Raw genomic sequence first — 16,914 nt, forward strand, 5'->3', positions numbered from 1 at the left:
GCGGAGCTGTTTCATTGTAGCGCACGCATGTACTCCAGATTGAGAGGTTGTCATAGGAACGAGGAAAGCCTATTTGAGGATTTAGGATTACAAAAGTCCAATGGCTTTCTGACAACCATAGTCCAGATCATAGTGTGCACGATATCAATCTTAACATCATCATGTCCTCCGTTGCCCAGGAAATGAAAGACACGTGAGTAGCACGTCTCCATTTTTTTCGGAAATATCGCGTAGCACGAAACGACATTTTAAAATATTGCCGAAATGCACAACACGTACATTTATACTCAAACCAGTAATAGATCACAATCAAAGTCTTGAGCCTTGACGCCAGTTATAAACATATTATTTGCTCAAATATGACAACATCGTGTCAGGCGTGTAATGTTTAATGATTTTAAAGTCTAGTTCATTCAAATGAATTGAGATGAACTATGTAAATACAGTAATGTGAAATGTATAACCAAGTCAACCCCCGTGCATTGTATAGTTCTGTGGCTTGTTCCAAATGGCTCGATGCACACTATGATCCAGTCGCCAATCTATACACCTTCACCTCTTGCATTGGTGAGTCACTATTGTAGACGTGCAACATTTGTTTTATTCCTCCACTACACTCCAGCTGAGATGTCTGTGCTTTTATTCACAGCTCTTTCAGACTTGCATGGAGATGGTGACAAAAAGGTGAGACACCGGCACAGTTTGTGTACTTCTAAATATGCTTGTGAAATGCTGATTTAAATGCATACTGTGTGTGTGTATACCAGCTGGTGGTGGGTGATCTTGGCACAGGGGTGTTTAACATGAAGTTAAAGGTGTACCGTGGTACTGGTCTGTTGAGTGAGAGCACGTTGCTGGATTTACCCACTGGCCTGGTCTCCTTTCTTATGGACCTCCATGAGCCCCGGACCCCAGCCATCGCTGTGGCCTCTGGCCCCTTCATCTATGTCTACAAGAACTTGAGACCTTACTTCAAGTTCACACTTCCTAGTCTGGAGGTGAACCCTCTGGAGCAGGATGTCTGGAGTCAGGCTAAGGAGGTGAGCTCCAAACATCATGTCAAGCTTATATTGTAACTATGCCTGCTTTGTGGCTAATGACAAAGTTACTGTGAAGTTACTTACACCAGACTGCATGCATGTTATATTTACTGTAGTTTATCAATATAATGGTTACTGCCTGTATTTAAGTATTGTCTGTATTTTCAATCTTAGGATATGATTGACCCAATGACCCTTAAGGAGTTGTTAGAAGGAATAAGGTGTGTAATATTGTTCTAGCCTCAGTGCATGGCTGTATAATAAAGACCGATACAATACAATATTTGTTTCTGTTGAACAGGGACAAAGCAGAAATTCCACTCTCTGTCAGATCACTACGGTAAAACGCTATCCTCTCTTGTCTTTGTTATGGTCAGTGCATCATTTTAGCTGTAAGTTAGCAGTGCCATTTGTGTCGTTCCAACAATGATATTAGTAGATTTTCTTTGGTAATTATTCATTGAAATGTTTTCCTCATCTGCACCTGGAATATCATGTAGCTTCGAATAAACAGATTTTTCTTATATGGTTTGTTCAGGTACCTCATGCTCGATCCACAGGAAATGGAGGCTTTTGTTCACCTTCACAAGGACCAGCCTATACGTCGCCAGGTAATGAAATCTGTGAACAGACATGACCAAAAACAGGCAGAAAAAACAGATTCACATTGTTTGTTTGTCTCAGACGGTCATTACCTGTATTGGGACGTTAAACAAGAATATGGCAGATGATGATGCAGTCAGCTGTCTGGTGATTGGCACAGAGAATAGCGATATTTATATATTGGATCCAGAGGCCTTTACCATCCTCTGTAAGGTAAGTCGATGGGTTATATATACATTTTTGCATTCTGTATTGCAAAACCAGTCAATAATATATTTGTACTGCTAATGCTCCACCAGTTGAGTCTGATATGTGCTTGATAATGGAATAGTTCATTCAGAAACAAAATTTCATATTTTTCATCTTTATTTCTTCTGTGAAACAGCCAATGTGGTTTGGTTTCCAAATCCTTCCAAATTTATTCTTCTGTGTTCGCCGGTAAATAGAAAGTCATACAGGTTTAATTTGACACGCGGGTTTGTGAATGATGACAGAATTTTCATTTTGGGTGAACTATCCCTTTAAACACTATATTCTATCATTAGCTTGTGGTTTTAACACTGCAGTCCTTAACTTTGGCCACATCTCAGTTTAAAACATAAAATGTCAGTTATTTACAGAGTTATTTTCTTTACGTGGGCTGTGCTTTGGCACTGTTGCTCTGCGCGGATGAATCTGAGCTCTGTGCAAAATGTGACGGTAACATGTGACTGTGTTATAAGACTGAACAATATCTGTCACCCACACTCGCCATCCACACTCGCGATAAACTAGATGGTTCCTCTCCTTTGTGTGTATGGACTTGATGTAATGATGCAAATAGGTACTTGCCCAAATTCATTTTTACCCCAAGATTATCGCGGATTGCGGCTTTAAAAGTATCTTCAGTATATGAGTGATCCAGTTAAGCACTTGTAGGGCTGATGGATATTATAGGCTTTTTATATTTACAGTATACTGTACAATATAACCTGTGTGTGTCTGTAGATGTCTCTGCCCAGTACTCCCACCTTCATGGATGTGACTGGTCAGTTTGATGTGGAGTTCCGTATCACAGTGGCCTGTCGCAATGGAAACATCTACATACTGCGGAGGTTGGCAAACAAACTAGTTTTACAATACATTTAAAGACTCTGCATTTTCTGATGGAAATATTCAAGAAAAGGCGTTAATGTTTTGGCAATCTTTGGTCAAAGTTGTTATAGTTTACCAAAACTAAAACCATTACAGCGTTTTGGTTAATGGAACAAATAAAGTAAAACTATAAACTTGTATGGTGTAGCAATATAAAAAAATTATAAAATTACAAAACGACAACAATGAAATATCGATAAAACAACAAAATATTTAAGCCTGACCTAAAACTTTAACCTAATTTTTCTCTGTTTAAGGGACTCACCAAAACCAAAATATTGCATTGAGCTGTCTTCTCATCCAGTGGGGCTGGTGAGAATAGGAAGGAATGTAGTGGTAGGATGTACTCACGAGACGCTGCATGGTTACACTCAAAAGGTGTGAATCAATATCTCAAACCCACATTAACACAGCAGCACCTTGACTTTTGGATGCTACTGTTTGTTCAACACACGTGACAATGCTAAAAATCATTCCTCTTCAGGGGAAAAAACTGTGGACGGCCTATTTGCCCGCACCTGTTACCACCATGGCACTTATGGACCTACCCGCACGAGCATTTCAGGCCGTGCTGGTGGCTCTGGCCAACTGTGAAGTACACATGTACAGAGATAAAAATCTGATCTGCACCATCAAGACACCGGTAAGCATCAAAGATCGATCTCATACAGTATCTTAGCAGAACTTCGCTTTGGGTTTCATAATTTATGTCATGCAGGATGTGGTGACAAGCATTTGTTTTGGGCGTTATGGAAGAGAAGACGGCACTCTGCTAATGACCAGCAAAGGTAGATTCGCTTAATTTTTTACCGTGAATGCTTGTTTTATTGTAAATACAACATCTCCAAAGTAATTTTGTGGATTTGTGTGTGGAATCCAGGTGGAGGTCTGATTGTGAAAATCTTAAAAAGGACAGCTGTGTTTGATGACAAAGACTCGGCCCCAGGCCCACCAATAGCCCAGAGCATCCGTCTGAATGTGCCCAAGAAAACCAAGCTCTATGTGGACCAGACCCTGAGAGAGCGAGAAAATGCTGTTGGTCTGTTCGTCAGCCTGAACAGCTGAAATATTTACGAAACGTATTATTTATTGTTTCTATTACTGACATCATTACTAACAATATTAACTGCATTTTATGTTTGAAAAGATGCCACAATCCACCATAAAACTTATTTGTGTGCTGCATGTCAAATAAAAAATGGTTTAGGTCCTAAAGCATAATTTGTTGTTGCTTTATTCCATCTAGCAATGCACAGAGCTTTCCAGATGGACCTGAGCAGGCTGCGTCTAGCTACGGCACGGGCCTACGTCAAAGCCCTCGAGTCCAGCCTCACACCTGTGTCGGAAAGCCCTACCGAGCCGCTCAAAATGAACGCTGTGGTGAGTTGAGCAATTCTGTGAGGATACTATATTAAATAAGATGACACAAGAATGACTTCGGGTCTTCCCTTCTGCTTCTTGTTTTCACTCAGGTTCAAGGGCTTGGTCCATCCTTCAAGCTCACTCTGAACATTCAGAACACGGCAGCGTGCCGTCCCGTCATGAACATAGCCATCAGCTTTCTGTTCGATGAAAATTTGTACAGCATGAAAACAGCCTTCTTCAAGGTGACCTTATTTAAAGAGACAGTTCACTGATTAAAGAACATTTGCTGTTCATTTATTTCCCTCAGGTCATCCAAAATGACATTTCTTCAGTAGAACAGTGAAGAGTTTTAGCTGAAATCGTGATTCTTGATGATTCATAAAAGTGATGATTTTTAGCTGAACTCGTGATTCTTAATGATTCATAAAAGTTAAGATTTTTAAGCTGAAATCTAAATTATTCATAAAAGGGAAGATTTTTTATTGAATTTGTCATTATTGAGTCATAAAAGCTAAGAATTTTAAGCTGATATTGTGATTCAAAATGATTCATAAAAGTGAGTAATGGCAGCCATTACTTGTGTATTGCCTGTGTCTGCTTTTTGGACATGAGTATATACATTTTATCAACCACAAAAGAAAATGAACTGCAAATTTTACTTATCCGGTGAATTAATGCTTTAAGTAGCAATATTAGTATATAAAACAATACAAAATATTGAAGTCACTTGTCATTTGTCTGTAGATTCCCCTGCTGGTTCCAGGGCTGAATTACCCCATCGACACTTTTGTCGAATGCTTGAGTGACAAAGGGATCTCTGACGTCATCAAAGTAAGAGCAACAACATGCAACATTTATGTTCGGAATGGCATACTTCCACAATGTTGTTGCAGTATTTATACTGTGCAGAGGTCGCAAATTGTATTTCATTAAAATCAAAGATGACAAACTGGGGACACACTGTGTAAACTCAATGTTTCATTTTTGATTTCAGGTGTTTGTGCTGCGAGAAGGAAGAAGTGCTCCTCTCCTCACTGCCCATATCAACATGCCTGTGAGTGAGGGATTTGCACTGAACTAAAAGAGTGAACTCTAGTTGAGCTTCACGGCATCTTCAGCTCTTGCTGTGCTCTTAGCAGCGTTTAGAGGTGAGACAGAGCTCCTCAAACAGAGTTAAGAAAAGCTTGTGCTGGCCCCAGAGCCAGTGTACTGCCTGTAGTCTAGATCAGGACTGAAGGGGGTGTGTCCTCACAGATGAGTACCTTTTAATGGGTTAGTGACTGGAGCTTTTGATCGAACGTTTAAAATCCAAGCACTTCACTGTAGGTCATATAGTTTGAAGTGTGTAGGAAATGTAATGGTGTCTATTTAAAACAATATTGTGGTGTACTCATGTATATTGGTATGTAAAAGCACATTTATTGTAAGAAATGACCATTTGCAATATTTATGATGATTCAGTCCACTTTTAATAAAATAGGTTTAACTGCATAATTTTTCATATTGCAATAGAAAGGCAATACAGGCTTATAGAAAAAGTATAAGGATAATGTAAAAGATAAACAACTAAAGATAAAGAGGTGCAGGCATGAAAGGTCCGCCATGCTTCTGTATTTTACAGGGTTGAAAAGTAACATTTAAGTTGTGGACAAGACAAAACCAGCATAGACCGAATTACAATTTGTATCCTTTTACCAGATACGCATATCACATTTGGTGCTTGGTGTGTGTGAATTTTCAACCAACTTAATATTTTGATAGAAACATTTTCTTTGGCTCAGATTTATTTGGTTTTATCTAACTACTGTTTGCATGCATGTAAACTTTGCGGCAGTTTGCTTTGGCAGAAAATTATGAAATCGCCACATGAATTGTTGCATTATGATTATTACAGTCATGTTCAATAGAAATACTTAGAACTCAAAATAAAACTTTTAAAAAACTATAAAGAATCTGTATCATGCCATATACACCTGATAGTATAAGAGCTATTGACTGGCTCGTGTTCACGCTGCATTTATAGGACCGATGAAGGCACATAATAAAGTAGGAACTTAAGAAGCAGAGAGGAGGAACATCCATCTTAGTAAACTCTAAGTAAACATAGTGAGGGTGATCCACTAGAGGAAAACAGGAAAGAACAGGGAGGAGGAGTGTAGCAAACACATTACTGGGTACAGAAACATTTCTCACTGCTAAAGACCAGTTTAAGACCAACCTGTGTGAAGCTGAAGGATACCAATCCATCTCCATCTGTGTCCATTGCTTTAAATGTTTCTGTAAAAAAACACTTTAAAAGGTTACATTTTAAAAAAATGTTACACATGCTCTCTTTACAAAATGCTATGCCATAAAACCACACTAAATTGCAACATGTTGTGTGACAGAAATGATGGTTTCATCATCAGGTTACACCATCCGTTTCCATCAACAACTATAAAAATTGGGTCTGTTTACCATACAATGCTGTCTATGTCTTCATTCGTTCATTGCATGGGCTTCCATAACTGTAAAGTCTTCCCATTACATTTAAGAGTACATTTATAAAATAACTTCTGTTTTACAGTAAAAGGTTATAAAGGGTTTTCTTTTTGGGGACACTCACTAAACATTGTCTCCAGTCGGATGAGACATGACACAAATCCGTCAAAGTCCACGTTCAGATCTTGCTTCGCATAGCGCAGGATTATTAGCTGAAACAAGCTGTTGGTCAACTTGAAGCCTTATAGGAAGATGTAAAGCAAAATGTTATTCATTTTAGCAGAAAGTTATTGTAGATACTGTAATTTGTCTGGGACTGTACCTGCTGATTCGAGTGCCAAGCGCATTTCATAAGAACTCATCGTACCGGACTTGTCCAGATCATACTTCCTGAACACAGCCTTGTAGTGCATTGAAAAAAAGAGCGTCCACATGTATTTCTAGATTAAATTACATGCATGCACTGGAAAGCATGAATGAATTAAAGCCACTGACAAGATAGCGTTTGATCTTCTCCCAGAGCACATGGAAATCTGTAATTCCCAGCTTCCCAGTACCAGTTGTCTTCGTGCTAGGTCAAGGCCTAAACAAGACAGTTTGACCTTCAATTTTAAGTCAGAGATATAAAGATGTCCTACGTGATCATTAATTTGTGTATGGAAAGGATACATCCATGAGATTGATCATGCCTCGGCAGGTTTCTTTGTCAAAACCATCTGTCTTGATATCTTTATCTGTAAAAAAATGTAGATAAAAGAAATATTCAATTTATTAAATTCAAAATTGTAATCAAATTCAGAAAATCTTCAATTAGTTTGCTGGAATCAGCTAGCGTCTCAGAAGCCAACACAACTGTAGGGTACATGACTGATGTTGACGCTGTTAAAATATCGCCCTCTACTGTTTGAGATTTGTCACTTTTGCCTCTGACTCGGATTGCCTTTTACAAAACAAAATCAGACACAAAATCAAAAAAGTTTTCATTTACTAACCGATAAGTTGTTCCAAACCTGCATACATTTCTTTGTTCTGATGAACACAAAGATATATAAAAAAGATTAGCAACTAACTATGGTGAGTGTCTCAAAAATGTCAGTCGGTAACATTTTCCCAAATACCTTTCTTTGTTTTCAACAGAACAAACACATTTATACAGGTTTGGAACTCGGTGGGGAGTAATTCATGACAGAATTGTCATTTTCGGGTGGAATATTTCTTTTAAACTCTCCATTTTGGCAAGCTTATCAAACCCAGCCATGTGTCTAAATATCTTTTTTTTATATATTTCAACAGAGCTACCTAGAAATGGCATGAGATTACTCTGTAAATCACTGTTTACATGGAGCAAACTCGGCTTCAAACTTCACTCGAACGATTTTAATAGGTAATGCATAAACGAAAGTTCATCCACCTTGAAATGATGTATCGAATGATAAATGATATATAATATTTTTAACTGGAGGAGTCATGTGAAATGTAACTTAAGATGTATTGAGACTAACCTTTTTTTATAATTACACCTAACTGTATGTATGCATTCATTAAAAACAAGATAATGGTTTATTATATAGTCAATGAGGTCATTGATAGTCCATAAACACACTTACGTTTGCCAACAACCCGGTTTAAAATCATCTGTAGTTTAGACATGTTGATCTCCATTTCCTGTTGGCAAGAGTGAGAAAAGGTCAATAAGTTTGTTCAGCATTACAGGAACGCATTAGCTCCCACTTTCAGCTTTCTTACCGGCCCTGCCAGTTTCACAAAAAGCGCCTTGAAGCCCTCATCAATGTCACTCTCCTGAATTTCAGGCTGCCGAAAAACAACAATATTCATCATCATAACACGTTTCATAAAAAATGCATACTGCATTATACAGGTAGATCTAAAAAAATTAATATCGTGAAACATATATATTGTATAGATTCATTACTTGAAATGTTGATGGTTATGGCTTACAGATAATGAAAACCCAGTATTCTGTGTCGCAGAAAATTTTAATATTACATAAGATCAATAAAAAAATATTTTAAACAGAAACGTCAGGCTTCTGAAAAGAATAGAAATGAACATTCACTCAATATTTGGTTAGGCCTCCTTTTGCATGAATTACTGCATCAATGCTGCGTGGCATGGAGGCAAACAGTCTGTGGCACTGCCCAGGTGTAATGGAAGCCCAGGTTGCTTTGATTGGTTCAGGTCAGGCAAGTTTGCTGGCGAATCAAGCAGAGTAATACCATGGCCATTGAGCCAGCTTTTGGTACCTTTGGCAGTGTGGGCAGGTGTCAAGTCCTGCTGGAAAATGAAATCAGCATCTCCTAAAGCGTGTCAGCAGAAGGAAGCATGACGTGCTCTAAAATTTCTTGATAGATGGCTGCGTTGACTGTGGACTTCAGAAAACACAGTGGACCAACACCAGCAGAAGACATGGCAGCCCAAATCATCACTGACTGTAGAAACTTCACACTGGGCTTCAAGCAACGTGGATTCTGTGCCTCTGCACTCTTCCTCCAGACTCTGGGCCTTGATTTCCAAATGAAATGCAAAAATGACTTTCATCTGAAAAGAGGACTTTGGTCCGGTCCACCATCTACCAGGAAATTGAAGAGCACTTTACTTGACACCTGCCCACACTAACAAAGATACCAAAAGCTGGTTCAATGACCATGGTGTTACTGTGCTTGATTGGCCAGCAAACTCGCCTGACCTGAACCCCATACATTTTAAGAAATAAGGGCTTGAAATATTTCAATGATTCTTTCACTTTCTGAAATGAGTGACAAAAAATATTGACCTTTTTCACGATATTAATGATTTTTAGATACCTGTATATAAAACCCCTCACAGGAAAACACTCACTTCCTCTGGTACTTCTGCTGAGACTTCATCATCTAGTTCCCTATGGTGAAAGAACAAAATGTTTTTCTTAGTTTCCTTTTGCAATTTAGTTTTTCTGTTTGGCAAATTTGGACTTTAATAATTCATCAGTAATGGGGTTTAAAAAACACTGGTATTTTAATATTGATTTACATTTTTAGTTATTAAATAATTGTAAGTAATAATAAAGCTTCTGCATTATTGCAGGATCAACTGACATTGAGAATTATAATAAATGTGCTCAAAGTGTTCCTAACTATAAAATCTGTATTTCATTTTCTATTACTTACAAAAATGTAAAAAACTGATCTCAGTGTTTTGAACCCCACTGTAAATAAAAATACATAAATCATAAAATTTCTCTAAGCTTGTGAATAAACATTAATGTCCTGAGCTACATGACATGAGCCGCTATCAAGTGCTGACTCACTGGGAATCAGCAGCCTCTTCCGAGAAGACTCTCAGCACAAAGTCTCCCTCTTTCTGTGGCTCGTAGGTGGAGGGGACGATGATATATTCCCCCGCGGGCAAGCAGAAACGTGAGCTCACCTCCCGCAGGTTAATAAAGAGCTCGGATCGTGCCCTGGACGTGTGGGTGAGGAAAAAATCCCGCTTCAGGTGCACGCCCAACCGCCCCAGATACTGACAGATAAGAAGATCTGCATTACTACAAACACTGTGATGTCAGCAAACTGAGCAGGATCCCACAATGTTACACTTTCTCACCTTCAGGCTGATCCGTAGTTAAGTTTTACACAATAACCTGACTAATAACAAAAGGTTTACCGATGTAAAACATACTGATGAGTTTGACTTATCTGGAACGTATCTCATACCTCTTCAGGAACCTGTAAGATTCAGAAAAATTGTGTCATTGTTTAGCCATCTACATTTATGTATTAAAACGCTGAATTCTACACATCTAGTATATTAATTGAATGCTAATGGTTGGATTTCTGTTTGATTCTCTGTCATATTACATGGAGTGATTTTCCTACCCCATAAATGGCAAATCCAATCGTCTCCATGTCTTTGCCCTCACGCCGTAACTTCCTCCGATTTTTCTGCATCAGCGCCACCAGGAAAGTGCAGCCATCTTGGTCGCTATCTGGTTCCTTGAGGAGAACTTTAAACTGGGGATTGATCCAGAATGTTGCTGCATACAAAGAGACAGACCCGGTATATGAGACCACTGTCTGTCATGTGTTCCGAGGGTTTCTGATGGAAGAGAACATGCCTGGATAGTTCCTGCAGCCACCAGCAGTACTGCCTCTTCTCCATTCACCGGAGTACAGGGCTGTGTTCCACTTCTTGACCTCGCTGCTCACTAGTGCGTCTGGTGTTAGGTTACAGATCTCCAGCCTGCTGAACTCACGCACGAAGTCGCTGAATGACATCCTGTGTACGATTGTTAAAACGGTCAAAGACATGAATCTATGAATCATTCATGATTCAGTTTAAAGGAAAAGTTCACCCAAAATGAACATTTTGGCATAATTTCCTCACCCTCATATCATTTTAAACTTGTATAACTTTCTTTCTCGGGCAGAACACAACAGAGGATATGTTAAAGGATGTTGGTAACTCAACAACACTGGGCCCCCATTGACTTCCATTGTATGGACACAAAATAATAAAACAAATATTTTGTGTTCCACAGAGGAAAGAGTCAGATAAAGGTCTTGAATGACACTTTGCAACTATTGATCGGATGATCTGAACATTTTTATACAAAAAGATGTAAGACAAATGTACCAGAATTCTCCATCCTCTCTGCTATGGTGCAGACTGGACCTTACTGATGCATCGATATCACGCCACTCCCTTGAGCTGAATAAAGAAAAAGGGTGAAGAAATCAAATATAACAAAGCTTTTTGACATTATTTATAATTGTTATAATCCATTCCATCATACTCATCACTCCAGGCTCCAGTCCACTCCACCTCTCCCCAAGGGTTTCTGATGCGCAACAGTTTCGTCAGGTTTCCTCTGTATCGCACCTGGCCAATAGATTGCATCAGTGATGATGGACCTCTTTGTAATTGGTCGTTTCTTTATCAATCAAAATACACTTACCTCGTCGACTCCTGTGATGGAGTAGGCGTGGCCTTTTACTAGTTTTTTAAAGGTGACTGCCTCCATATCGAAAAAACTTGTAATCTGAAAGTGAATACAGAATAAATTGAGAGAATAAACTTAAATATGTTATATACCATACTATTCACATCTCATTTAAATTAATAGCAATGTCTACGATGCATTTCTTAAAGGGGCAAAGTGTAGGATTAAGGAGGATCTATTGATAGAAATGCCATATAATATACATAAGTATGTCTTCAGAGGTGTATAAAGACCTTACATAATAAAGTGTTATATCTTAGAATGAGCTATTTCTATCTACATACACCACGGGTCCCCTTACATGGAATTCACCATCTTGTTTCTACAGTAGCCCTAAACGGACAAACTGCTTTACAGAGCGCAATTTCATAAATACATTATCACCTTTGACACAGAAGTAAAAACGTGACAACATCGGTGTCAGCCATCGTAGTGCTTAGTGTACTAGTATACTATTCTCATGGGAAAAGGTTTTTTTCTTTCAATGATGATGCAAATAGGACCAAATATTCTAATGTAATATTTTTTAAATGTATAAAATTGCAAATATTTCCTTATATTATGGCAGACGTTTTGCCAGTAGCCTATTTTGTAGGTAGGATCTTAAAGGGATAGTTCACCCAAAAATGACAACTCTCTCATCATTTATTCACCCTCATGACATCCAAAATCTGTTCGAATAAGATATTTTGAGAAATGTACTGGTTTGGAATGACAGAGGGTGAGTATGATGCTTATGAAGCCATCAGCCAATCAACACTGTCATGATGTCATATCCTGGACCTCTACTTTGATAAGACATATGACATTCTTTAAGATTACTGGAAATGCTAACGATACTGTAATGCTTCACTGTTTCTGAACACTAACATCTATAGAGCAGCCCATCAGGGAGCCTCTCTCCACGGCTCTTTTAATGATGCTGAAGAGGTTAGGTGGAGCTTTTTTCAGCTCATACATCTCCGTCACTCCACCCGTGAAGTCCTCAAAACCCTCAGATGTGCTGCCTCCCGAGAGAGCCTCATAGCAGCCGTTCAATCTGTCATATACATCCACAGTAACAATGCATTTGTCATACATCCAAACAAACTTAAATATATTTGACTGGACCACAGATCGGCGTCTGTTTCACTCTTACTTTGCATACGCCTTCTCCACCAGGGCGCTCCAGAACTCAGCCCCCTCGGCAGAATGGACAAACAGGAGCTTTCCATCTCTGACAGGCAGGCGGTCGTCGATCACCACATCCACCCAGTCCCCGAACTGCCAGAACTAGAAAATTCAATAGGTAGAATAAGAGAGAATAGTTGTTAAATTAAATTCTGCAAATGCATTATGATTCAATTACAGTGAAAACAGAATGACAACTCTGCGCAGGAGCTTTGACACCTTAAGTCTAGAAATCATTTGTTTCAAGATAATAATATGCAGTGTGAATTTAAAGGTGCAACATGTAGGATTAAGGAAGATCTACTGTATAAAGACCTCAGGTGTTATGTTTTTATTACCTTAGAATGAGCTATTTCTATTTACATAAGCCGTGAGTTCCTAACATGGAATTCACCATGTGTTTCGACAGTTGCCCTTAAATGGATCTTTCAGCAAAGACATTTTAGTTCTGTGTCAGCCACCGTAGTGCTTCGAAAGGGATGGGGAGAGGTGAAGTGAGCCATTGGTTGCAATTCGTAACCTCATCACTAGATGCCACTAGATTTCACAAACAGGACGTTTAACCCTTTAAATCAAACAGGAGTATGATTTAACTACACACGTGTGTCGAATAGAACTGATCTAGAGTGTCCTTGGAAATTGCATTCTAGCATTTCAGTAAGCACTAGTTAATTCGAAAAATCCAGAATCCCAATTTATGCACCATTCCCCCCATATACACAACAGTACACTGTGCTTCTGGCTTTACTCCAAATCCCTCTGCAGCCCTAATGCTCTGAGCATTATATGCATTCTCTAAATGACTGAGCCTAAATGGTTTCTGGCTGGTGAACAGAAGGGGATTTTGTCAGAGGAGTCCGAGTCTGACCATTCCATTTGCTGGGTGAGGTTTGTATATATAGACACTGCACCAAACGGTGTGGTCTGATGTTTGGGCAGCGTGGCTTAATGTGGATCCGCTGAGCTATGGAAGAGGAACAGATCCATTTACATGCTACATCAGAAAAAAGCCCAACTGTGCACAAAGCCAGGGGATCAGGGAATGTGGCAGAAGATTAAAGGAGTAGTTCACCTACAAATGAAAAGCCTACCATGTTTTTATTAAATTCATGCAGTATTAAATCTTTATAGTAATCATCTTTTGGTCAATGTACCATCAGTGTATTAAAAACTTATGGCTTTTTGTTTGGATTTTACTTTACAATAAGGTTGTATTTGTTAACATGTGCAAATGCATTAGCTAACATGAACTTACAATAAGCAATATAGTTTTTAGCATTTATTAATCTTTGGTCATGCAAGTTTAATACAGTTATTTATGTTTATGGTGCATTAACTTATGTTAGGTTATGATTTTAAAAATGTATAAGTAAATGCTAAAGTTAACAGACTGCGGTAGAAGTATTGTTTATTGTTAGTTCATGTTAGCTAATGCATGAACAAATATTAACAAATAAAACGTTTTATACCTGCACACTTATTGGAACTAAAATTATACTAACATATCTTCGAAAGGGGTAGTGATCAGTACCTGGAAATGGAAGATTCCGGCATATTGCTGATGAAAACTCTGGCCATGAGGCACCACCCGATGCAGCAGTGGTTCATTGAGGGTAAGACACGCAATAGCTGCCAGCAACCAACAATCACCTACAATAATCAATTATCATATTACTGATAAGAGTGATGCAGCTATCACGCTTCATTCCTTTTTACTGCAATCATTGGATCAATGTTGCTAATCTTATGTTCTTTCTGTCCTGTTTTTAGGCCTGCTTGTACCTAGAGCTCCTTGGCAGATGTCCGTGCGCGTAGCTCCATCTACGATAAAGTGCGGGTCAGTGCAGAACTCCTGGGGTACACAGAGAAGACCAATGGGTCGGACGGGGCATAGAAATGACTGGAACATCTCTGCTTAATCACAGACTATCAAATGTCATAGTATTTTGGAGCTAACAAGTACAAAAAATATAATAAACAAATAAATATGTTATGAAACTGCCATAAGCATGTAACACAGACGTCACTTTGCTTATGTTCATTTTTGTAAAGTTAATTTGTATCAAGTTTTTGATTTCTAAGCTCTCACTGTGGGCCTCATCCAGCGGACACCTTTGGTTTTGGAAGAGCCTGGGGCGAGCTCTTTAAATCCAAGAGAGGACTGCTGAGCTGGAAAGTTTTCATCCTCATACAGATGTCCACTCTGAAGACACTGGGCACGCAAGGATTCGAAATCTTGGCCCAAGAACTTCAGGGCTCTGTGATTCTGACCAAGCCCATCATTCCTGTCCCATTCGCTCCTCAGGCGGGCAGCGACTCCTGTGCCACAAATCGGTTCCATCCTGAACCCTCGAACCTCAATGTTTAGAGACAGAGAACTGTTACAGACAAAATATGAATCACTGCTGCTTCAAAAGATCAAACAAACATTACTTTACAAGTCTAAACCACAATCAATGTTTCATCAGTAAAATAATTTTTGAATGATTTCTCCTATCAGAACAATTGCAGAAAATATATTTATTCAATGTAATGTGTTTTATAATCCTGAATTCTATTAATTATAGATAAGAAACGTCCACCCATTATGTTTATAGTTAGAGGTTAAATATATAACACACCCAGTCAGACACACAGACACAATCTCTCACACACACACATGTTAGGTTTATATACATTGTGGGGACTTTCAATAGGCGTAATGATTTTTCAACTGGACAAACTGTATATGATATATCCTTCCCCTAACCCAACCCAAAAGCATTTTGACATTTTCAAATAAACACAATTTAGTATGTTTAATCCATTTGAACTGCGGACACACACCCAGCTGCAGTTGTTGCCGACTAGCAGTTGCATAAAGGCTGTCAAAACATTTTGCAACATTAAGATACAAAGTTTCCAATACAAACTGCTATCAGTGTCAAAGCGATTGAAACGATACCTTAATTTCCAGTTGCACACTCCCTGCGGTCAGGTCCAGTTAAAAAAACAATATCATTTTCTGATTCGTCCCAGCATGTAAACCCTGCTGTAAGTGAATTGCAGCGCGTGTCCCAAACGATGCTGGGAAATAAACATTTTCTCTGAAGCAATTCATTATTTTACCTTTAGGTGGCGCGCATGTGCCCAAAAAGCCAAATCCCTACAGAGAGGCCTTTTTTCTTGGATTATTTGTATATTTGTACTTTAAATAATATAACGTTTTATGTCTATTCAGGGGTCAGAATTTGATATACAAAATTCATGAAATCCACAACGTTTGAAAAACATACTTTATTGGTTAACCACTGTCATTTGTCAATCCTACAAATACGGAGAAAAGTAACAAAATCCATCTGGCAACGTAGTTTCCAGTACGATGAATGATTCATTCCCGGTATTAAAGTACGTTATTAAAATCACATTTTAACACTACATTATGAAGAAATACAATTTGAGATATTTATTTAGACCGATTTTATCTGACCAATTGGAAACGATGTCCGGGCCACCGTGCCCCGCCCATTCTGAGTTCTTGGCATGCGAAATGCTCATCTCCTTGATTGTTGTATTTCTGTTGTTGTAAAATGTGTTGACTGCGGCAAATCATACCACACAGCAACAAATACCTGCTATGGTCTTCTCAATTAATAATATTTACACATATTAGACGCTTACAAATGATCATAAAACGAAATTTATTCCGTTAACCTCCAACTAGTAAAGATTAAGAAATTGAACTCTATTCGTGGTTTAAGCTTACTATTGAAGACATAAAAAAATTGGGAAATCTTGCCATCTACAGACGAAAAGACAAATTGCATCCGACATGCAGTAATTCGATATATTATCTAGATCAGGGGTACTCAATTAGAAACCTAAAAGGTCCACTCACCAAATTTTCCTTACGTCCAGGGTCCGGAACAGTGATGGTCAAAATCCAAAAAGAGAACTTTAACAAAAAAGGCGGTAAATCCGTTCAACTATGTACAAAAGGTGATGTGGTCTGGCATTATTAGTGTGAAAAGTGACACCTTTTTTGTGCCACCAGTTCTTTAAACTTTGGCATAAAAGGTGTGAGGGCCAGGCGGAGGCACTGATGTAAGTGTTCATTACTGAGATTGTTCCTGTATTTGTTTT

The 16,914-nt window shown here is 38.6% G+C and overlaps 2 protein-coding genes across 4 annotated transcripts; one reads left to right on the top strand and one right to left on the bottom strand.

Moving 5' to 3' along the window:
* Positions 1 to 8: 8 nt before the first annotated feature.
* On the top strand, positions 9 to 6,602 carry bbs1 (Bardet-Biedl syndrome 1). 3 transcript variants are annotated; one of them, XR_013788256.1, is made up of 18 exons: positions 14 to 193; positions 491 to 567; positions 650 to 684; positions 768 to 1,040; positions 1,215 to 1,261; positions 1,342 to 1,380; positions 1,579 to 1,651; positions 1,725 to 1,856; positions 2,631 to 2,737; positions 3,035 to 3,155; positions 3,262 to 3,420; positions 3,496 to 3,565; positions 3,658 to 3,816; positions 4,024 to 4,157; positions 4,250 to 4,384; positions 4,887 to 4,973; positions 5,137 to 5,290; positions 5,764 to 6,602. XR_013788256.1 is itself a non-coding variant. In XM_079486692.1 (17 exons), exons 1-17 carry the CDS (start codon positions 162 to 164, stop codon positions 5,221 to 5,223), a joined length of 1,767 nt encoding a protein of 588 aa, XP_079342818.1. In that variant the 5' UTR covers positions 9 to 161; the 3' UTR covers positions 5,224 to 6,078. The 3 variants fall into 3 exon arrangements, 2 of the variants coding, with proteins under 2 accessions (XP_079342818.1, XP_079342817.1); XM_079486692.1 differs by having other exon boundaries at positions 9 to 193; positions 5,137 to 6,078; XM_079486691.1 differs by lacking the exon at positions 14 to 193 and having other exon boundaries at positions 409 to 567; positions 5,137 to 6,078.
* On the bottom strand, positions 5,592 to 15,853 carry LOC306911390 (calpain-1 catalytic subunit). Its single transcript, XM_079486693.1, has 21 exons — positions 15,737 to 15,853; positions 14,882 to 15,148; positions 14,575 to 14,644; positions 14,324 to 14,442; positions 12,761 to 12,894; positions 12,493 to 12,661; positions 11,578 to 11,661; positions 11,416 to 11,501; positions 11,256 to 11,330; positions 10,738 to 10,898; positions 10,481 to 10,656; positions 9,931 to 10,142; positions 9,483 to 9,522; positions 8,370 to 8,435; positions 8,231 to 8,288; positions 7,293 to 7,357; positions 7,119 to 7,187; positions 6,946 to 7,024; positions 6,748 to 6,864; positions 6,361 to 6,419; positions 5,592 to 6,262 (listed from the first exon to the last, which is right to left on the bottom strand). The coding sequence occupies exons 2-21, from the start codon at positions 15,131 to 15,133 to the stop codon at positions 6,236 to 6,238; spliced, it is 2,118 nt and encodes a 705-aa protein (XP_079342819.1). The 5' UTR covers positions 15,134 to 15,148; positions 15,737 to 15,853; the 3' UTR covers positions 5,592 to 6,235.
* Positions 15,854 to 16,914: the final 1,061 nt, after the last annotated feature.

The sequence above is a fragment of the Barbatula barbatula genome, assembly GCF_947034865.1.
Source record: "Barbatula barbatula genome assembly, chromosome: 22".
Taxonomy (NCBI): Eukaryota; Metazoa; Chordata; class Actinopteri; order Cypriniformes; family Nemacheilidae; genus Barbatula; species Barbatula barbatula.